At 37.7% G+C, this 23,600-nt stretch overlaps 1 protein-coding gene across 10 annotated transcripts in view; it reads right to left on the bottom strand.

The window, feature by feature from the left end:
* The window catches only part of VPS8 (VPS8 subunit of CORVET complex), a 238,918-nt gene that overhangs the window by 64,646 nt on the left and 150,672 nt on the right, over window positions 1-23,600 (bottom strand). For all 10 annotated transcript variants that reach the window (XM_016942447.3, XM_016942443.3, XM_054681298.2 and 7 more), the window contains 5 exons: window positions 22,137-22,226; window positions 19,976-20,018; window positions 14,919-15,022; window positions 3,732-3,813; window positions 3,286-3,368 (listed from right to left, as the gene is read on the bottom strand). In XM_016942447.3, coding sequence (XP_016797936.1) covers window positions 3,286-3,368; window positions 3,732-3,813; window positions 14,919-15,022; window positions 19,976-20,018; window positions 22,137-22,226 — 402 coding nt within the window. The remainder of the gene's footprint in view (window positions 1-3,285; window positions 3,369-3,731; window positions 3,814-14,918; window positions 15,023-19,975; window positions 20,019-22,136; window positions 22,227-23,600) is intronic.

The following is a 23,600-nucleotide window of genomic DNA, read 5'->3' as shown; positions in this document are numbered from 1 at the left end:
GCAATTAAAGACACAGTCCCTGCCTATCTCTCAAATTTCAGCTCTGTAATTTTTCTTTATTCTTATCCTATGTTCTGAGCACACTTAAAAAACTTGTAACTTTCCAAATGTACCATGCTTTCACCTCAAAGTCTTTGTGTATATAGAATAATCCTACCTCCTTTCTTTCCTTGATTTCCTTAGACTCTTTTAAGAATCAGCTCAGACATCTCCTCTTCCAGGAAATCTTTCCAAATTTCCTACTCTGTTTCAGGTATATACTTTTATTGGTACTCCTTTGGTCATATATAGTCATAAATACCACTCAATCTAACTTACTCAAAAAAGTTAATTATTGTAAAGATGTTAGGGTATTTCACAGATCCAAGAAGAGGAATGCTGGTAAGGCTTAAGAGTCACAATGAGAGACTCATGTGCATCAGCTTTTTCTCCCCACATCGTCTCCTCTCCTGGTCTCTATGTCTTGAATCCTTTTTATGCATTGTATCCATTTGTGTGTCTCTTCTTAGTGTCTACTACATTCGTCTCCTTCTCTCTACAGATAATGCTTTTTCACTCTTCCAGTCCATATAATGGAAAAACAGGAACTGTCCGCTCCTGAAATTTGTACCTGATGTAATCCAGAGACCTAACGAGAGACTTATAGGTCTTTTCCAAGTTCAGTTCCAAAATGTCCTGGAAAGCACACTGATTGGCCTTGTTTAGGCCATTTGCTCACCCCGAGTCAATCAGCTGGACCCAGGAGGCAGGGTCACACTTTCCCACAGCTCCTCCTGCTCTTACGCAGATTAAGTATAGAAATGTAGGCATGGCAATTATCCTATATGGATTCAGAGCAGATAATCCTAAAGGTGGCCACTATTACTTGAATAGAGCCCTATGAATAGTTGTATCAGCACATTTGTCTCTTAAATAAGAGCTCTTATGGGTTCAGAACTATGCCTTTCATCTAAACAGCATAACATACAATTAATATATTTAATTAATAATGAACTCAAAAGACCAGGGACATAAACAAATAAAAAAAAGCTCACATGACATAATAAAAAAGAACATGAATTAGGAAGTGAGAGACTTAAGGGGTGGTCCAGGTTTTGCTGCTAATGATAGGCTAAGAACTCAACTTCTCTATACTTCAGTTTCTTCTTTTTTCAGCAGAAATGTTTATAGTAGCCCTGCCTACCTCAAGGGATTGTTGTGGGCTTCAAATGAAATGATATCTGTGAAAGCACCTTGAAAAATAAAAATCTCTGTACAAATATAAGGTAGCATAATTACAGCAATCACAAACATGCAAATGAGGAATTTAAGAAATAGCATACCTTCCTGATTAGTGGGAGTTAACAACCATTGAAAATAGAAAATGATAAGAAAAAATTATAATGAATGCCAGTATAACTCAAAATAAAGTGAAGATTTTCAAATATCAAGAGACTTCTAGATTCCAAAGTCTTGAAGTATAAAAAATTTTAAAAATCATGTTTTTGCCAAGAGAAAAACATGTTTTTGTTATAATTTACATATCATAATGTGTGGTTAAAGCTCAATATAAAGCAAAATGTATAACACAGAGAGAACCCATTTGGCTTTATGATTTCATTTCTTATAACTTACTTGGAAAAGTATTCCTGCCCTTATGGAGATATTACTTTATACATGATTAGAAACCTCATAAGTAATGAGCTTTAAAATGGATATGTGAAGCAGTCTATATCAAAGAATTATTCAACACATGATAATTGCTAAGATCAAATGAAATAATACATGTAAAAATGTGTTCTGGCCGGGCGCCGTGGCTCATGCCTGTAACCCGAGCACTTTGGGAAGCCGAGGCGGGCGGATCACCTGAGGTCAGGAGTTTGAGACCAGCCTGACCAACATGGAGAAACCCGGTCTCTACTAAAAATACAAAATTAGCTGGGCGTGGTGGCACATGCCTCTAATCCCAGCTACTGGGGAGGTTGAGGCAAGAGAATCGCTTGAACCCGGGAGGCGGAGGTTGCGGTGAGCCAAGATCACACCATTGCACTCCAGCCTGGGCAACAAGGCTGTCTCAAAAAAAAAAAAAAAAGTATTCTAAATGATAGTATACCACGTAATGACAAAGACTACAGGATGTAGTCGTCTTTATCAGAAAAGCCCCAGAAGCTTAATATCAGATGGGAAGTAGAGATTGGTAAGTCTTTTTTTTTTTTTGAGACGGAGTCTCGCTCTGTCGCCCAGGCCGGAGTGCAGTGGCTCGATCTCGGCTCACTGCAAACTCTGCCTCCCGGGTTCACGCCATTCTCCTGCCTCAGCCTCCCAAGTAGCTGGGACTACAGGCGCCCGCCACCACGCCCGGCTATTTTTTTGTATTTTTAGTAGAGACGGGGTTTCACCGTGTTATCCAGGATGGTCTCAATCTCCGGACCTCGTGATCCGCCTGCCTCAGCTTCCCGAAGTGCTGGGATTACAGGCGTGAGCCACCGCGCCCGGCCAAGCTTGGTGAGCCTTAAAAGAGCTGATAGGAACATTCTTCACTGAATAAAAATCATTTGAAAATTATAAAGACTAATGGCATCATATTACGGTTTGCTTTGTATGTGTGTGTGGTGGGGGCGGGGTGCATGCACATGTATGCCTATACTGAATAAAGTGAGGATAGACAAAATGGATTCTAAGTATAATTCCTGTTGTTTCCCCAAGAATGCTCACAGGTTTTTTTCTAAAAATATATCTTGGAGTATTTTGAGTGTTCTCTTTTGATGAAGCCGAGAAGGTTCAGGCTTTTTTGTTGAAAGAAGCAAACCAAAATGATGCTTCCTACAAAAGCTTTGGACACAAAGCCAGCTAGAATTTAGAGTCAAGGATGAGTATTCAAGATAAAAATAATTTTAGGATGAGTTAGAAAGCCTAAATAACAACCAATGCTTAGGAAATTCCTGTATTAATTTTTAGATTATCTTTTTGGAATCTAAAAATTATAATCAGCTGATAACTCCCTCCCAGTTAGCAAACCAATAGGAAACTTGTATATCTGAATCCCAAGGCAACAGGGAATATCTGAAGGCTGCACGCCCTAACTGAAGGTCACAAGCTTATGTCAGGCAAAGTCACACCAATAAACTGACAGAAAAGATTCAAGAATGAGGGTTGGAAGTTAGATATTTAGATATTTAGCTATTGCCAAAAATTAGCCGCATTATGCTTGAGATCCATTTAAATATTAGCCCAATTCACTGTTATTTATATATAACTAAAATGTTAGTTGAAATCAATATTTAATATTCACCCCTTTTAACTCACCTGTAAGATTCTTTGCAAAATTGATGGAAGAGCAATAAATGCTGCCATGCTATTTAAAACTTGCATGGTCAAAGACTTCAGAGCTGTTATAACAAAATATTAACATTAAGGTTAGTTTAAAATAAGAGTTTTCAGTTTTTCCTGTAAGTCTGTGGAAAACAGTGCATTTATATAGCTTGTTAGAAACTTAGCTAACCAAGGCCTCTTTGATATTTTAAAATTAACTGTTGACAAGTTACAAAGACTACAATTATTTAAGATAAATTATATGAGTGGAACAACAGAAAGAAACATGAAAGATGAGATCAACCATACTATATGGTTTCATTAAGGAAAAATCATAAGAATATGCTATTGGAAAAAGATATTATACTGATAGTTTCTGCAGACAAATATTGGACTGATGATACAGGTGGACTCAGTCACCTGAATTCTGAAGAACTTACCTTCAGAGTGTAGATGAGGAATGGCTGAACTGGACAGCTTCTGAGGGGCCATCATTGCCTCCAATAACGGAAACCAAAGTGCCTATAATGTCAGAGAAAATCAAAGAAAAAGAAAAGTGGTCAAAGAAAACAATGAAAAACAAAAGAATAACTAACATCAGCATAATGTTTTACAGGTTGAAACGTACTTCTCACATACATTTGTTGGTAAAAATTAGAAAAAATTAAAATGGAAATATTTGGGGCAAAAAAAAAAAAAAAAGACAATACAAAGCAGAAACCACAGCTAGAACAGGCATCTTTATCATGAAGCCCTGGGAAACATAAGGAGGCCACCGTTAAGTAAGTCTAGGCCTCGGAACTGCAATCTTACGTGTCTCAGGGGAGGGCAGGTTCAAAGAAGCCAGGAAAGAGCTTCCTGCTAGAATCTTATCTACTCTATTAAAAATTTATCACTGACAAAGTTTAAAATAACACTATTGCTGCATAAAGAAATACGCACCCCCACTAGCTGTCCCCCACCCAATTTCCTTTAGCTATGTCAAGCAAGAAAAATGAGTAAAGGTTATCCAAAGTTTTTTCCACATCAAGCATTATCTTATATTTCCTAAGTCATCACGGACCAGGAAATAGAAGTTAAAACTGTATCAGTTAACATGATCAACCATGTCAAGAGATTAAAAAAAAACTATCATTTATTTATATTATGTTAATCACTATTAAATGCTTTACATTTACATTTTTGCATTTCAATCTCATAATAACCTTATACAGTAGGTATTATCTTCACTAGAGATGTGAAATTGAGGCTCACTGAAGTTAAGTAATTTTTCAAAGATCACACAGCCAGTCAATTACCTGACTCTAAATTCTGTGTTCTTCCTAAACCTTAGGAAAAATATTTATTAATGAATGGCCAGGCGTGGTGGCTCATGCCTGTAATCCCAGCACTTTGGGAGGCCGAGGCGGGCAGACCACCTGAGGTCAGGAACTCAAGACCAGCCTGGGCAACATGGTGAACCCCGTCTCTACTAAAAATACAAAAAAATTAGCCAGGCGTGGTGGCAGGTGCCTGTAATCCCAGCTACTCAGGAGGCTGAGGCAGGAGAATCGCTTGTACCTGGGAGGCGGAGGTTGCAGTGAGCCGAGATCATGCCATTGCACTGCAGCCTGGGCAAGAAGAGCAAGACTCGGTCTCAAAAAAAAAAAAAAAAAAAAAGAACCCACTGCTGCCCTGCCCCAATGAAGATGCTGCCACCCCACCCCTGCTGGTGTGCAGCACACCCCACACCACTGCTGTCCATGCTGGCACAAGCATGTGCACCTGTCATGCCGCTGTTGCTGCTGGCACACACACACAAGGATGGACTCTACAGCCACTGCCTCAACAAAGTGCTTTAGCTGGCAGCCCCCACTGGAGCATTGCTACCAGCTGACCAGAAACATTTCAGCTCCTCCAATGCAGCAAGTACATAAGCTTGAGGGGCCAGAGCACAAAGCCATAGGCCTGGTCTCAGCCACTCAGGGTTAGAACAAGCAGCCCAGTAGTGCTGAGCTGAGCCTTGGCCCCCTGAAATCTTCCGGAAATGAAGACAGTTGACTGACCCCACATTATACCACAATCAAACCTTCAAAGGCATCAAAGAATACAAAAGCAAAAAATGCCATCCAAAGTACAGCAACTTCAAATATTAAAGATACACCAGCTTATACGGATGAGAAAGAACTGTGGAAACTCAAAAAGCCAGAGTTTCTTCTTAACAGCAAACAACCCCACTAGTTCCCCAGCAATGGATCTTAACCATGCTGAAATGGCTGAAATGACAGATATAGAATTCAGAATCTGGATAGGAATGAAGATGTTTTGAGATTCTGGAGAAAGTTGAATCCAAATCCAATGAATCTTAGGAATCTAATAAAATGATACAAGAGCTGAAAGATGAAATAGCCATTTTAAGAAAGAACCAAACTGATCTGTTGGAGCTGAAAAACTCACTGCAAGAATCATATAATACAATTGGGAGAATTAACAGCAGAGTAGATCAAGCTGAAGAAAGAATCTCAGAGGTTGAAGACCAGTTCTTCAAATAAAAAATGAAGACCAGTTCTTCAAATAAAAAATAAAGGCAAAAAGAAAGAAAAAAAGAAAAAAAATGAACAAAACCTCCAGGAAATATGAGATTATGTAAAGACACCAAACCTTTGGCATTCCTGAAAGAGAGGGAGAGAGGACAAGCAACCTGGAAAACATATTTGAGGATACTGTCCACAAAAATTTCCCTAACCTTGCTAGGTTCTTGACCTTGAGAAGCTGACATTTAAACTCAGGAAATGCAGAGAACCCTTGTGAGATATTATACAAGATGACCATTACCGAGACACATGGTCATCAGATCTCCAAGGTCAACATGAAAAAAAAATATTTAAGGCCGCTAGAAAGAAGGGGCAGGTCACCTTCAAAGGGAACCCCATTGGGCAAACAGTGGACTTTTCTGCAGAAACCACACAAACCAGAAGGGATTGGGGGCTTATACTCAGCATTCTTACAGAAAAAAATTCCAACCCAAAACTTCATATCCAAACAAACTAAACCTCATAAGCAAAGGATAAATAAAATCATTTTTTTTTTTTCTTTGAGACAAAGTCTCGCTCTGTCGCCCAGGCTGGAGTTCAGTGGCGCCATCTCGGCTCACTGCAAGCTCCGCCTCCCGGGTTCATGCCATTCTCCTGCCTCAGCCTCCCAAGTAGCTGGGACTACAGGCGTCCGCCACCACGCCCGGCTAATTTTTTTGTATTTTTAGTAGAGACGGGGCTTCACCATGTTAGCCAGGATGGTCTCGATCTCCTGACCTCGTGATCTGCCCGCCTCGGCCTCCCAAAGTGCTGGGATTACAGGCTTGAGCCACCGTGCCCGGCCTTAAATCATTTTCAGACAATGAATGCTAAGGAAATTCGTTACCACCAGACATGTCTTACAAGAGGTCCTCAAGCGAAACATGGAAACAAAAGACTATTACTGGCCACCACAAAAAACACACTTAAGTACATAGACCACTGACCCCATAAAGCAACTACAATGAAGTCTGCACAACAACCAACTAAACACATGATGACAGGATCAAATCTGCACATAACAATAGTATCCTTGAACATAAACAGGCTAAATGCTGCCCTTAAAAGGCACAGAGTGGTAAGCTGGATAAAGAAGCAAGACTCAATGGTATGCTGTCTTCCAAGAGATCCACCTTACATGCAATGATACCCATAGACTCAAAGAAAATGGATGGAGAAAAATCTACCAAGCAAACAAAAAAACAAAAAAGATCAGGGGTTGCTATTCTAATTTCAGACAAAAGAGACTTTAAAACAACAATGAACAAAAAAGACAAATAAAGGTATTAAATAATGATAAAGGGCTCAATTCAACAAGAAGACTTAAGTATCCTAATACATATGCACCCAACAATGGAGCACCAGATATATAATACAAGTTCTTAGAAACCTATGAGGAGACTTAGATAATCACACAATAATAGTGGGAGACTTCAATACTCCACTAATAGTATCAGATAGATTATCGAGGCAGCAAACTAGCAAAGATACTCAGGACCTGAATGTGACACCTGACCAAATGGATCTAAGTGACATCTGCAGAACATTCCACCCAATAATAACAGAATATGCATTCTTCCCATCTCCACCTGGCACATACTCTAAAATCAACCACATGACTGGCTATAAAACAATACTCAACAAATTAAAAAAAACGAAAATCATACCAACCACATTCCCAGACCACAACATTAAAAAAACAGAAATCAGTACTAAGAAGATCTCTCAAAACCATGCAATTAAATGAAAATTAAACAACCCTACTGGATGACTTTTGGGTGAAAACAATGAAATTAATGCAGAAATCAAGAAATTCTTTGAAACCAATGAAAACAAAGATAGAGCATACCAGAATCTCCGGGACACAGCTAAAGCAGTGTTAAGAGGTAAGTTTATAGTGCTAAATGCCCACATTGAAAAGTTAGAAAGATCTCAAATTAACAATCTAACATCACACTTAGAGGAACTAGAAAAACAAGAGCCAACCAACCCCAAAGCTAGAGAAGAAACAACCAAAATCAGAGTTGAACTGAATACAATTGAGACAAGAAAAACCATATAAAAGACTAATGAAACCAAAAGATAATTCTTTGAAAGAATAAATAAGATTGCTAGACCACTAACTAGTAAGAAAAAGAGAGCCTAGGTGCAATGGCTCACAATTGTAATCCCAGCTTTGGGAGGCTGAGGTGGGGAGATTGCTTGAGTCCAGGAGTTCGAGACAAGCCTGAGCAACCTGGGGAGACCCTGTTTCTACAAAAACACAAAAGTTAGCAGGGTGTGGTGGTGTGTGCCTATAGTCCCAGCTACTCTATTTGGGAAACTGAGGTGGGAGGATTGCTTGAGCCTGGGAGGTCGATCATACCACTGCTCTCCAGCCAGGGTGACAGAGCAAGACCCTGCCTCAAAAACAAAAAAAGAAGGAAGGAAAGAGGGAAGAAGAGAAGGAGGGAGGGAGGGAGGGAGGACGGATGGACAGACAGAAGGATGGAAGGAATGACGGAAGGAGGGAAAAGGAGAGAAGATCCAAATAAATGCAGTCAGAAATGACAAGGGGACATTAACACTGACCCCCAGAAATATAAAAAATAGCCCTCAGAGACTATTATAAACACCTCTATGCACACAAACTAGAAAACCTAGAAGAAATGAATAAATTCCTGGAAACATACAACCTTCCAAGATGGAACCAGAAAGAAACTGAAACCCTGAACAGATCAATATAGCAAGTTCTGAAATTGAAGCAGTAATAAAAAGCCTACCAATGAGAAAAAGGCCAGGACCAGAAGGATTCACAGCCAAATTCTACCAGGCATATAAAAAAAACCTGGCACCAATTCTACTGAAACTCTTTCAAAAAAATTACGGAGGAGAGACTCCTCCCTGACTTATTCTATGAGGCCAGCATCATTGTGATACCAAAACCTGGCAGAGACACAATAAAAAAAAAAAAAAAAAGAAAACATCAGGCTAATATTTCTGATGAACATACATACAAAGGTCCTCAACAAAATACTAGCAAACCAAATCCAGCAACATATCCAAAAGCTGACCCACACCCACAACCATCTGAGCTTTGAAAAAGTTGACAAAAAAAAAAAAAAGATAAGCAATGAGAAAAAGACTCCCTATTCAAGAAAGGGTGCTAGGATAGCTGGGTATCCATATGCAGAAGAATGAAACTGGGGAACTATGTATCACCATATACAAAGATCAACTTAAGATGGATTAGACTTAAATGTAAGACTTCAGAGTATAAAACTCTTAGAAGAATACCTAGGAAATATTATTCTCAATATCAGCCCTGGTAAAGAATTTATGGCTAAGTCCTCAAAAGAAACTGCAACAAAAACAACAACTTAAAAATGAGACCTAATTAAACTAAAGAGCTTCTGCACAGCAAGAGAAACTATCAATGGAGTAAACACACAACCTAGAGAATGAGAGAAAATATTCACAAACTATGCATCTGACAAATGTCTAATATCTAGAATCTATAAGGAACTTATATCAACAAGCAAAAAACAAATAACTCCATTACAAAGTGGGTAAAGGACATTAACAGACACTTCTTAAAAGAAGACATGCAAGTGGCCAATAAACGTATGAAAAAAATGCTACGCATCACTAATCATCAGAGAAATGCAAATCAATAAGATACCATCTCACACCAGTAAGAATGGCTTTTGTTAGAAAGTCAAAAAATAGCGGACATTCACAATGCTGCGGAGGAAAGGGAACACTTACATATAGTATTGGTAGGAATGTAAATTAGTTCAACTACTGTGGAAAGCAGTTTGGAGATTTCTCAAAAGAACTGAGAGTTGAACTACCATTTGACCCAGCAATCCCACCATTTGGAATATACCCAAAGGAAAAGAAATCATTCTATCAAAAAGATACATGTACCGTATGTTGACTGCAGCACTATCACAATAGCAAAGACATGGACTCAGTAAAGTGCCCATCAACAGTGGACTGGATAAAGAAAATGTGTTACATATACACCATGGAATACTATGCAGCCATAAAAAGAATGAAATCATATCCTTTGCAGCAACATAAATGGAGCTGGAGGCCATTATCCTAAGCAAACTAACGCAGAAACTGAAAACCAAATACCACGTGTTCTCATTTATAAGTGAGAGCTAATCATTGGGCATATGGTCATAAAAATGAGAACAATAGACACCGGGGAATATAAGAAGGAGGAGGATAAGAGTTGAATAAAAACTACCTATCAGGTACTATGCTTACCACCTGGGAGACAGATTATTCATTCATACTCCAAACCTCAACACCATGCAATATATCTAGGTAACAAAGGCCAGCATCATTCTGATACCAAAACCTGGCAGAGACACAACAAAAAGTCATGTACTGTCTGATTCTAAAATAAAATTTGGGGGGAAGAAAGAGCAAGTTAAATGAAAAAACAAACAAAAAAAAGTCCAAATACAGGCTGCCAATCAAAAGATGAATAAAAATAAAAATTTAGGAATAAAAAAATTGTAACAAAAAGACTGGTATGATCTACCTAAATAAAAGTTAAACAACTATGGAAATTATAGACACAGAAAAAATGTGTTATAAACCTTAATTAGGTAAAACACTGTGATTAATTAAAATTAGTAGGTATGTGAAGAGGAGAGTAGGAAGCAAGTATGAGTCCATGGGAATTTCATTATTGGCATGGCATCATACATATCATAAAAATGGAAATGTATAATAATTATAAACATATACACATAATTACAATGGGAGCTAAACATTGGGTATACATGGACGTAATGATGGGAACAATAGATATGGATGAATACAAGAGGGGGAATGAGGAAGGAGGACAAAGGTATATGCAAATTTTCAACTGCAAGGGGGTTGGCACCCCATGCCTTGTGTTGTTCAAGGGTCGACTGTAATACGCCATGATTAAATGTGACTTATCCTAGAAATGCAAGGATTCAACATGTCAATAAATAAATGTGATACATCACATCAACAGAATGAAGAACAAAAACCACACGATCATCTCAATCAATTCAGAAAAAGCATTTGACAAAATTCAACATCCCTTCATGATACAAATCTCAATAAATTAGGCAGAGAAAGAACACACCTTAACATAATAAAGGCCATATATAACAAAACCCACAGCTAACATCATACCAAAAGGGAAAAAGCTGAAAGCCTTTTTTCTATGAACTTGAAGAAGACAATGATGCCCACTTTTACCACTGTTATTCAACATAGTACTGGAAATCCTAGCTAGAGCAATAAGGCAAGAGGAAGAAATAAAAGGCATCCAAATTGGAAAAAAGGAAATCAAACTGTCCTTATTTGAAAATGACATTATCTCATAGATATGAAAACCTAAAGACTCCACCAAGAAACTGTTAGAACTGATAAACGAATTCAGTGAAGTTGCTGGATTCAAAAATCAACATTCAACAATCAGTAGCATTTCTACATACCAATAACAAACTATCTGAAAAAGAAGTCAAGAAAGCAATCTCATTTACAAGAGCTACAAACAATAAAACAAAATACCTAGGAATACATTTAACCAAGGAGGTGAAAGACCTTTATATGGAAAACTACAAAACTCTGATGAAAGAAACTGAATATACACAAATAAAAAGACATCCCATGCTCATGGATCAGAAGAATATTAAAATGACAATACTACCCAAAGCAATGTGTAGATTCAATGCAATCCCTATCAAAATACCAGTAACATTTTTCACAGAAATAGAAAACACAATCTTAAAATTCATATGGAACTACAAAAAATCCCGAATAGCAAAAGCAATCCTGAACAAAAAGGATACATCTATAGGCATCATACTACCTGATGTCAAAATATATTACAAAGCTGTAATAACCAAAACAGCACAGTACTGGTATGAAAACAGACACATAGACCAATGAAATAGAACAGAGAACCCAGAAATAAATCCACATATTTGTAGCTGACTGATTTTTCACAAAGGAGTCAATAATATACATTAGGGAAAAGACACCCTCTTCAGTAAATGGTGTTGGGTAAACTGGATATCCATATGGCAAAGAATGAAACTAGACTCTTATATCTCACAATATACAAAACTAACTCAGCATAGATTAAAGACTTAAATGTAAAGCCCACATGCATACAACTACTGGAAGAAAATATAGGGGAAATACTTCAGGACATTGGTCTAGACAAAAATTTTACACCTAACACTTCAAAATCACAGGTAACGAAAACAAAAAAATAGACAAGTAGCATTATGTTAAACTATAAAGCTTCTGCACAGCAAGGAAATGATCCAAAGAGTGAAGAGACAACATGTACAATGAGAGATAATATTTGCAAACTAGTCATCTGACAAGGGACTAATATTTAGAATATATAATGAACTCAATAGCAAAAAAGAACTAAATAATCCAATTAAAAAGTGGGCAAAGCATATGAATAGACATTTCTCAAAAGAAGATGTCAGCCATACAAATGGCCAACAGGCTCATGAAAAAAATCTTCCAACATCGGTAACCATCAAGAAAGTGTAAATCAAAGTCATCATGAGACATTACATCACACTTCTTAGAACAGCTATGATAGAAAAGATCAGAGATGAGTCTTGCTGAGGATGTGGAGAAAAGGAAAGCCTTGTACATGGTTGGTGAGCATGTAAATTAGTATAGCCATTTTGGAAAACAGTATGGGGGTTCCTGAAGAAACTAAAAACAGAACTACAATATAATTCAGCAATCCTACTACTGGGTATTTATCTAAAGGAAATATATTGTAATCAGTATATCAAAGGGACACTTGCACCCCTGTTTACTGTAGCACTTATTCACAATAGCCAAAATATGGAATCAACCTAAGTGTCAATCAACAGATGCATGGATAAAGAAAATGTAGTAAATATATACAATAGAATGGTATTTGGCCATAAAAAAGGATGAAATCCTGACACTTGCAGCAATAAGGATGGAAGGGGAGGTCATAATGTTATGTGAAATAAGCCATGCACAGAAAGACAAATATCGCATGTTCTGAATTACATGTGGGGAGCTAAAAAAGTTGACCTCATGGAGGAATAGAGTAGAATGGTTACCAGAAACTGGTAAGGATGGGTGGGGGTATGAGGAGAGATTTGTCAATGGGTACAAGCATACAATTAGATAGAATTTTAATAAGTTCTAATGTTCAACAAAACAGTAGGGTGATTATAGTAAACAATAATTTATTGCATATTTCAAAACCGCTAGAAGACTCAAAATATTCCCAACAAAAAGAAATGATAAATGTTTGAGGTGACAGATATCCTAAGTAACCGATTTGATCATTACACATTGTATGCAGGTATCAAAATATCACATTAACCCCATGAATATGTATAATTATTATACATCAATTAAGAACATTCTTTAGTTTTACTTAAGTTTCCTATGGGAAGCTGAGTAATATACATATATTTTTTGAGTACTATATTTTTAAAAGCAAGCATTATTTAATGCAATTTTACTAAAATTATATCAACCTAGGCAGACAAAAAATATCTAAAGTTATGTTCACCAAATGATAATGATGGTTATTTCTGAGTGACAGGATGAATATATTTTAATTAAAAAAAACCCATTCTTCTGCATAACTTTCTATATTTCATGATTTTTAAAAATGATGAGTATGTATCATTTCACAGACAGTTTCTTTTAATAAAGAAAAGCAATCACATTTATGTAACTAGGCTTGTTATACACAATTTACATTCTAAAGACTTTTCATAATTTATGACCTTCAAAAATTCTGGACAAAAACTTAAAGGAGAAATTTACTCATCTCAGAAGAACAGAAAATATGCCATGATTTATTGTTTTCATTGTAACATGTATGGCTAAATATAGATATATAATTAACCTGTTCCCCATTTCAAAAACCCAGGCATTAGAAAGAGGCCAGTGTCAAGTCAGAGGCCTGAGCCCTGGAAGGGCAGGCGAAGAGTTAAGCCATATCATGATACAACTTTACTTCTTAAAACTATTGCAGAATTTAACTATCAAATCACATCTCGCCCCCTTAGTTTCTGCTTCACTGCTGTAACTCCCACCTTGCACCTGCTGCTCAACGATACCTCCTTCAGTTTTGTTTTCTTCTTTTGTGCCATCTGGGATCTGTGATAGCAGTGGTTCCAACCTTGGCTGCACATTGGAATCATGAAGGGAGCTTTAAAACATGGTGGTGGCTGGGTTTCATCCCCAGAGACTTTAATTTAATTGATCTGGGGTGCAGCCTGAGTACTGGAATTGTTCAAAGCTCCCCAGGTGACTCTAGTGTGCAACCAAGGTTGAGAATTACTACACCATAGGCTTCTTTAACCTTTCTTCAGCTTTCTCTGTAGCCCTTGAGGGCTTTCCTCCAGTTCTTCATGCCTACTTTCACCACAGGGAATAGAGACGATGATAAATGATGACCTATCTCTGGTGCAACTACATGGCATACACAAAATCTCAGTCCAAAGAGAACAGGCACATCTAGCATTCATGCACCTTAAGTTTTGCAGCACAGCCAAACCATGAATATAAAGCCTTTGGTGAGAACAAAGAAGCCACACACTCTTTATAGTAACTTCGGGAGTCTCCTACTCCTGGGAACACTAAGAAGTGATTAAAATCCACTTGAATTAAACCCGGGTGGCTGAGAGGGCAGTGGAAACAGAACTGATTCCTAGTTTCAGACAAGTACAGGCTTTTTTTTTTTTTTTGAGATGGAGTTTCACTCTTGTTGCCCAGGGCTGGAGTGCAATGGTGCGATCTCAGCTCAACGCAACTTCCGCCTCCTGGGTTCAAGGGATTCTCCTACCTCAGCCTTCTGAGTAGCTGGGATTACAGGCATGTGCCACCACGCCCGGCTAATTTTTTGTATTTTTAGTAAAGATGGGATTTCTCCATGTTGGTCAGGCTGGTCTCAAACTCCTGACCTCAGGTTATCTGTCCGTCTCGGCCTCCCAAAGTGCTGGGATTACAGACGTGGGCCACCATGTCTGGCCAAGTACAGGCTTTTAAATACCTAAACAGTCATTCTCCTACCTCACGTTGCTGCTGGTTCAAATTATGTGAATTTCTCTGGCAAAGAGCAATGGTCTCCACCATAGTATCTTCAACATCCTTCAATGAGGGATCCTCTTTGGTATCTAGATTTAGAAAAAGTGTAAACATCATTTAAGGATATGTTGCTGATAATCTCAGAGCCTCTGTGAAAAGTTAAACTTTTTTTTCTTTGCATCACCTTCATTTTCTAGTATATAATAATAAAACCTGATGCTAATGTTTTATAGATTAAAAAACAGATTATTCTGTGAAATAAAGAGTTTCCCACAGAAATGTTTTACATTCATAGGACAGATAAAGCACATCACACTTAGCATTTCAATATGCTATGGAAATATGGAAAATCCCCAATCATCTGTCTAAGGATTAGTTACTAGAGAGACTATCATTCACCTTTCTTGGTATACTATCTCTTCTTCTGCCTATTTCTTAAATGTAGATATTTCCCGCAAGATGCTATTTTAGGTCTCTCTTCATTTTCTCAATGATTTCAGCCATTCTTGTTTCAACTCTCATATCTTTGTTCATAACTTTCAAATACACATCTCCAATCTTTATTCCATTCAAAATCTACAGGTTGAATTTTCTAATGAACCTAAGACATTTATTTCCACATGGATGTCCTGCAAGCACTTTCAACTTTATATGCGCAAAACCCAACTTATTTTTCTCATTTCAAATCTGCTCCTCCTCCTCCATTTACAAACCAAGTTAATGGAATCATAATCTTTAAGTCAACCAGTTTATAAATCTTCATCTTTGGTGCTTCCCTCTCCTTCACCCCACACATTCAGATAACTTGCGAATATTTGTTGATTCTACTTCTGTGCTTGCATATGACCACAACTTTTACCCTGGTGGAGCTTTTCATCACCTCGTCTATGCTACTGCAATAGTCTCTTAGTTGAACTTTTGGCATCCCAATCTTGCCTCCCTCATTCTCTTTTATACTGTCACTAGGGTTCTCTTAAGCACAAGTTCAAACAGATCAGTCCCTTCCATAAAAACCACCAAGGACTCCTAATTCTGAAAAATAGAATGTAAGTAAGGATCTGACACTAAGTAAACAGAGCAAAGACTTGGGCTCATCTCACCCTCCGTGCTCTGGTGTTGCCCTATTCTTTTTTACTCGCTGATTACTAGTCAGGCACTTCCATGTTCATGTTTTCCTCAGCCTAAAAGGTTCTTCTCCTGCTTCTATCAAACTCCTATTTATCCTTCAAGTCTTTCTTCAAAGGTTTTCCACAAAACTCACTGGTTTATGGGTCACAAATAGTTCTGTAATTTTCCACACACCTTAGTCACTCTCAGTGTACCTTTTATGACACACCATTCTACTGGTACTACAAGGTTTTATTTACTTATCTGTCTCCTTCAGGAGACTAACGTTCTTTGTGCAGTGGGTAGGGGAATCTGTGTTTTAGTAGTCTGTGTATAGCCCATAGGAACAAAGCACAATTAGCAAATCCTCCCAAATACTTAAGCACACTATCAAAATTGAATAGGAAAGTAGATGGGGCCGGTCGTGGTGGCTCATGCCTGTAATCCCAGCACTTTGGGAGGCCGAAGTGGGTGGATCACCCTGAGGTCAGGAGTTTGAGACCAGCCTGGCCAAGATGGTGGAACCCCAACTCTACTAAAAATACAAAAATTAGCTGGGTGTGGTGGCTGGTGCCTGTAACACCAGCCACTCGGGAGGCTGAGGCAGGAAGAATTACTTGAACCTGGGAGGCAGAGGTTGCAGTGAGCTGAGACAGCGCCACTGCACTCCAGCCTGGGCAACGGAGTGAGACTCAGTCTCAAAAAAAAAAAAAAAAAAAAAAAAGTAAGAAAGTAGATGGCAGGCATGAGACTATTTCTGGAAAATTTATTTTCACTGGAATTCAAAACACTGGCCTTTGCAAACATATCACCTGCAAATGATTATAGTGATTTTGGGGGAATGCTCTTCTTAATTTTTTTCTCAGTCTTTCCTGTATTGTCTTGAAAAGTTATTTTTGGCTGGGTGTGGTGGCTCACGATGGTAATCCCAACACTTTGGGAGGCCGAGGCGGGTGGATCACCTGAGGTCAGGAGTTCGAGACCAGCCTGGCCAACATGGTGAAACCCCATCTCAACTAAAAATACAAAGATTAGCTGGGAGTGGTGGCACATGCCTATAGTCCCAGCTACCCAAGGAGCTGAGGCAGGAGGATCACTTGAACCCGGGAGGCGGAGGTTGTAATGAGCTGAGATCACGCCACTGCATTCCAGCCTGGGCAACAGAGCAAGACTATCTCAAAAAAAAAAAAAAAAGGGGGTGGGGCTGGGTACAGTGGCTCATACCTGTAATCCCAGCACTTTGGGAGGCCGAGGCAGGCAGATCATGAGGTCAGGAGTTCAAGACCAGTCTGACCAAAACGGCAAAACTCCGTCTCTACTAAAAATACAAAAATTAGCCGGGTGTGGTGGCACGCACCTATAATCCCAGCTACTCGGGAGGCTGAGGCAGGAGAATCGCTTGCACCTGGGAGGCAGAGGTTGCAGTGAGCCAAGATTGCGCCACTGCACTCCAGCCTGGGCAACAGAGCGAGACGCCGTCCCCCCAGAAAAAAAAAAAAGTTATTCTTATAACACTAAATTTTTAAAATTGCCACAAAATGTAACAAACATAACCAAATTGACTAAACACATACTGATAGTACAAAAATGGTAATTAAGTGTCCAGTTGAACTATCAATATAACAAAGTCAATCAAATATTCACCGACGTTCCAAAAAGATTTACTGTAATACCTGATGATCATAAAACAACATATACCCTATCATCTAGGACCTTAATACAAAAATATAGGTAAGTAATCTACAGAGAATTAGGGAACGGTATGTTAGTGAAATGTGTGGACCAAGGGGTCTCTAAGAAATGTGTGCTAAAGAGGATAATCTAAAAATCACCCACCAAGTGATTCCCTGATCTTCAGGAGGGCTGTTTTAAAAATGTCAAGGAATATGAAAACAAACAACCCAATTAAAAAAATGGGTAAAGGACTTGAATAGACATTTCTCCAAATAAGGTAGATAAATAGCCAAAATACTCACGAAAATCATCACTAATCATTAGAGAAATGCAAATCAAATCCATAATTAGATACTACCTCACACACATATGGATAGCTACTATTAAAAAAAAGAGAATATAAATGTCAGAAAGGATGTGGAGAAATTGGAACCCTTGTGTACTGTTGGTGGGAATGTAAAATGAAGCAGCAACTAGGGAAAACAGTATGGCCATTCCTCAAAAAATTAACAGAATTAATGCTTGATCCAGCAATCCCACTTGTGGTTATATACCCAAAAGAATTGAGAGCCAGGTCTTGAAGAGACACTGTACATTCATGCTCATAGAGGCATTAGTCATAATAGACAAAAAGTGGAAGTGGCCCAAGTGTCCATTGAAGGATGAATGAATAAATGAAATGTGGTCTATACATACAATGGCATTTATTCAGCCTTAAAAAGGAAGAAAATTCTGACACAAGCTACAACATTTATGAACCTTATGGTAAGTTAAATAAGCAAGTCCCAAAACGACAAACACTATATAATTTCATTCATATGAGATACTTGAGTAATCAAATTCAGAAAAAGAATGGTGGAAAAAAGAAAGTAAGACGGTATTTGCCAGGGGCTGGGAGGAGAGGGGAATAGGGGAGCTGTTGCTTTATAGGTACAGATTTTCAGTTTGGGAGATTAAAAAATTTGGAGGTGGATGGGGGTAATGATTATATAATTATGTGAATATACTTAATGCTACTGAACTGTATACTCAAAAATAGTTAAAATGGTAAATTTTATGTTAGGGTATATTTTACCCATAATTTAATTTTTTTTTTTTTTTTGAGATGGAGTTTTGCTCTGTTGCGACACCCAGGCTGGACCGCAGTGGTGCAATCTCCACTCATTGCAACCTCTGCCTCCCAGGTTCAAGCGATTGTCCTGCCTCAGCCTCCCAAGTAGCTGGGACTACAGGTGTGTGCCACCACACCCGACTAATTTTTGTATTTTTAGTAGAGACGGGGTTCACTATGTTGGCCAGGCTGATCTCGAACTCCTGACCTCAGGTGATCCGCCTGCCTCGGCCTCCTAAAGTGCTGGGATTACAGGTGTGAGCCACCACGCCTGGCCACCACAATTTATTAAAATAATTTTTTTTGAAATATCAAGGAATATGATGAAAATTTTGTATTTGCTGAGGACAAAACCACTCAAGATACTAAATTGTCAACTTTTACTGCTTTGGGTTAAAACTGTATAAATTCGGTTTGGAAACACTGGCTATGTTCAATGTCCTACTAATTAGAAGCTCTGATTTGCTGTTGTTTGGCACATTAATTTTTAGGATGTTAGTTATATACCTCATTTAAACATAACTAAACCATACTTTTGTTATAGCAAAAGTATAAACAAAAAGATAACCAGCCTAGCGTGGTGGCTTATGTCTACAATCTCACCACCTTTGGAGGCTGAGGTGTGCAGATCACTTCAGCCAAGAGTTCGAGACCAGCCTGGGTGACAGGTGAGACCCCATCTCTACAAAAAATACAGAAATTAGCCAATGTGATGGCATGCGCCTGTAGTCCCAGCTACTTGGGAGGGTGAGGCAGAAGGACTGCTTAAGCCTGGAAGATGGAGGTTGCAGTGAGCCAAGATTGTGCCACTGCACTCCATCCTGGGCAACAGAGCGAAAGCCTGTCTCAAAAAAAAAAAAAAAAAAAAAAAAAAAAAAAAAAAAAAAAAAGATAACCAACAAACAGTGCCTAATTTTCTGTATATTTAACTCCACCAAAAATTAACATCACAAAGCCACAATGGTTTCTATGATTTCCTGTTGTGAACTCTTGAAAATTAGCTAAAATTTGGATCCATGTTAAAATGAATAAACAGTAATCATGCATATATGCAAGTGTAATTATTACATAATAAATGCAATTTATTAAACATCTTTTAAAACATGGGGTCCATGGATGAAAAATGTTGTAATTATTTTCAAGAACTTACTTTCACCTTGATGTGTTACCTCTTGAAGTTTGCTTTGTAGTCTCTAGGAGATAAAAAGAACATAGGAGTTAAAAAGGAACACTTTATAGTTCTACCCACCCAATACTTGAATTAACATATTTTAAAGGTAAACCCCTCAAAACTACAAGGTTATTAAGAACAGTCCTTTACTGTCAGTCAGAAGTAAATTCTTCTGTTTATAGAAAGTACAGCTAGCAGTATGAAAAGGGACCCACAGATCAAGTAGCACTCATTTTGCCCACCTCTGCTTCTGTCATCCCACCACAGTCACTTTGGATAAGGGAATCCAATTCATATTGGGTGATATAGTTTGGATATTTGATTCCTCCAAATCTCATGTTGAAATGTGATTCCCAATATTGGAAGGTGGGACTCAGTGAAAGGTGTCTGGGTCATGGGAGTGGATCTGTCACGAATGGCTTGGTGCGCCCCTCTGTGGTAATGAGTGACGTCTCCCTCTATCAGTTGACATGAGAGCTGGATGTTTAAAAGAGCTCATGGCACTCCTCCCCCAACCCCACTCTTGCTCCCTCTCATGCCATGTGACACGTCAGCTCTCCTTTACCCTGGCTTCCTGAGGTCCTCACCAGAAGCAGATGCTAGATGCTAACACAGCCTGCAGAACTGTGAGCCAAATAAACTTCTTTTCCTTAAAAATTACCCAGCCTCAAGTATTCCTCTAGAGCAACACAGAAGAGACTAATATACTGGGTTGTGAGTAAAAGGGGTGTAATATACTGGGTTATGAGTAAAAAGCTTATAAGCTAAAATCATCAACTACTTCCTCTCAGTTACCTCATACCATATGCAAATGATCAATAACTTCTCACATCTATCCCTCTTCTCTCCATTGCCACTGACACACCCAGTTCAAGCTCTCATAGACTCATACCTGTACCATTGCAATGGCCTCCCAAGTACTGTCTGCTTTGTTTTACCTCCCTCTTCTCTGTATCCTGCCTTCCATCCCCCAACAGTCACCAGAGTAGTCTTTATGAAACAAACATCAAATCCGTTTCTTGCTTAAAAACCTTTATTTGATCCAGTGTGACAAGAAGACTAGCTACAATTCTTTAGCATGTCCAACAAAATCTGTCCAAATCTGGACCTAGCCGTTGTTTCTCGCCTGACCTGCCTATATATTACACAGCGGAGTCCTAGTGAAGCTGCTGGCACTCTCTTGGTCATCCATACTTCTTTGCTTTGTATTCCTAAACCTTTATGAATGATGGCCTCATTCCCCACAGAGATCTCCTGTTTCTCCTCTCATCAATGTCAGAAATACTCTTATTTATTCCTTAATACTAGGTTCATGGTATTGTCAACAAATAAATTGCAAGAAAAAGAAAGAGGTATAGGAGTAATTTACAGATTAAAAGAGATTAAGAGCCTACACAAAGCCTCTGTGGATGATTCTTCCTGGCTTATTTTAGAATCATATGGCTAGAAAGAAATGAGAAGCCAATATGGAACATTTTAAAATATAAATATGATATCCCTAATCTATTCCTAGCCACACGACAATATTAAAAAACACAACAAAACAAAACTGCTACGTCACTTCACCCATCAGGATGGCTACTATCAAGAAAACAGAAAGTGTTAGCAAGAATGCGGAGAAACTGGAACCCCTGAGTGTTGCTGGTAGCGATGTAAAGTGGCATAGCTGCTATGGAAAACAGTAGGGCAATTCCTCAAAAAATTAAAAATAGAATTGCTATTTGATCCAACAGTTCTACTTCTTGGTATATATCCCAAAGAAATACAAGCAAGAACTCAAAGGCGTTTGTACACCCATGTTCACAGCAGCATTGTTCACAACAACCAAAAGGTAAAGCAGCCCAGGTGTCCCCTGAAGGAGGAATGGGCAAACAGATTGTGGTGTATATATATAAAAATACTTGTCAAAAACTCATCAAATAGTACATTTATGACATTTTTTTTACTGTTGTACATTTTACCTTTTAAAAAAGTACCACAAAGAAATATTAAACTCTAGTTAATGCTATGCATGATAAAAATATTCAGGGTTAAAATATATTACGGTCTGCAACTTGCTTTGAAACATAATTAAGATGGATTCATGAATGAATAGAGGAATAGACAGAAATATGATGAAAGAAACATAGTAAAGTGTTACCTCTAACATTATTAGGAAGGCACCATGAATATCTCCTTTCTTTTCCAATAGATAAGCGGTGACTTCATGAAGTTGATACTTCTGAGTAATCTAGGAAATAAAAAAGATAAATATTTTTATTCACCAATCTTGTTTGCGGAGTGGGAAGATCCCATTGAGGATGAAAAAACTCATATGATAAATAATGAATTTATACCTTATTAGTATGATATTTTACAGTACAATATGCAAATAACTGACTTTCTAGTCATATAGTAGATCATTTGGGAGTTCTAACTGGACCAAATTCACTCATTTTTTTCATTTATTTATTTTAAAAAAATGTTACACACCTGAATTAGGTATACACACTGGAGAAAAGCTAACTTATATACATACATACTAACAATACAAACTAGAACTTGATCAAGTATAATTATTAAAAAATTGAAAATGACAAAACATTACAAATCAACTTGTGAAATATTAATAAAAATTAATAAACAAAATCTCTAATTAGTAAAAAAAGAAGTATCAGGCTAGGGAGAAAAAAGGAAAAAAGTACAGAAATGACAGCAAAGAGAGATTTCACAAACTCCATTGTAGCTTTTTTGAAAAGATTAACAGGTTAGAAAAAACGTTTATTAGAACAAATAACACATTAACAGTTTAACAGAACAAAGGAAAAAAAATGATAGTCTCAATAAATGCAGGAAAAGCATTTGGCAAAATACAGCACCGAATCATGACAAAAACAAAACACTCTTACTCAAACGGGGGATAACATTTTCTTAATAAAAATTATCTACCAAAATCCTATGATAAATACCATATTTAATGTAAAATATTAGATATGTTCCCTTTTAAATCAGGAACAAGGTTAGAAGTCATACTGTCACTGCTTCTATTCGCCAATACCTTAGAGATCCTAGACATCCAATAAGAGAAAGAAAAAAACTACAAGATTGGAATTAAAATAAAACTGCCATTCTTCTTATTGTCATAAAAATCTAGAAATTGAATTTTAAAAGAATTCTTCCTGGTTGCTCCATAGAAAACAATGTACAAAAATTAGTAACATTTTAAAACAGCAGCAGCAATCAATATAGAAAGGTCATCTTGAAAAATCTCCTTGTACAATATTAACAAAAACTATAAAGTAACTATGAACAAATTTAATATGTGCAGGAACCTTATATAAAAGCTATAAAACCTCACCAAAGAGCAGAAAAGGCAGTTTAAAAGGCATACATTTTCCTGAAAGAGAAGAATCAACACTATACAGATGTCAGTTCTCTCTGAATTAGTCTATAAATTCAATGTATTCATAAATCAAAATTCCAGAGAGTTTGTATCTTTTAAAGAAACTTGAGAATGTGATCTCCAAATTCATGTGGAATACTAGGAGATGTAGGACACTAAAAATAGCCAAAGCATTTTAAAGAAAAAGAATAAGGAGGGAGGATTCTTTTTCCAAATAATAAA

Source organism: Pan troglodytes, chromosome 2 (assembly GCF_028858775.2).
Source record: "Pan troglodytes isolate AG18354 chromosome 2, NHGRI_mPanTro3-v2.0_pri, whole genome shotgun sequence".
Lineage (NCBI taxonomy): Eukaryota > Metazoa > Chordata > Mammalia > Primates > Hominidae > Pan > Pan troglodytes.
The sequence above is the reverse complement of the archived record's forward strand: the minus strand, read 5'-3'. Positions and strand labels throughout refer to the sequence as shown.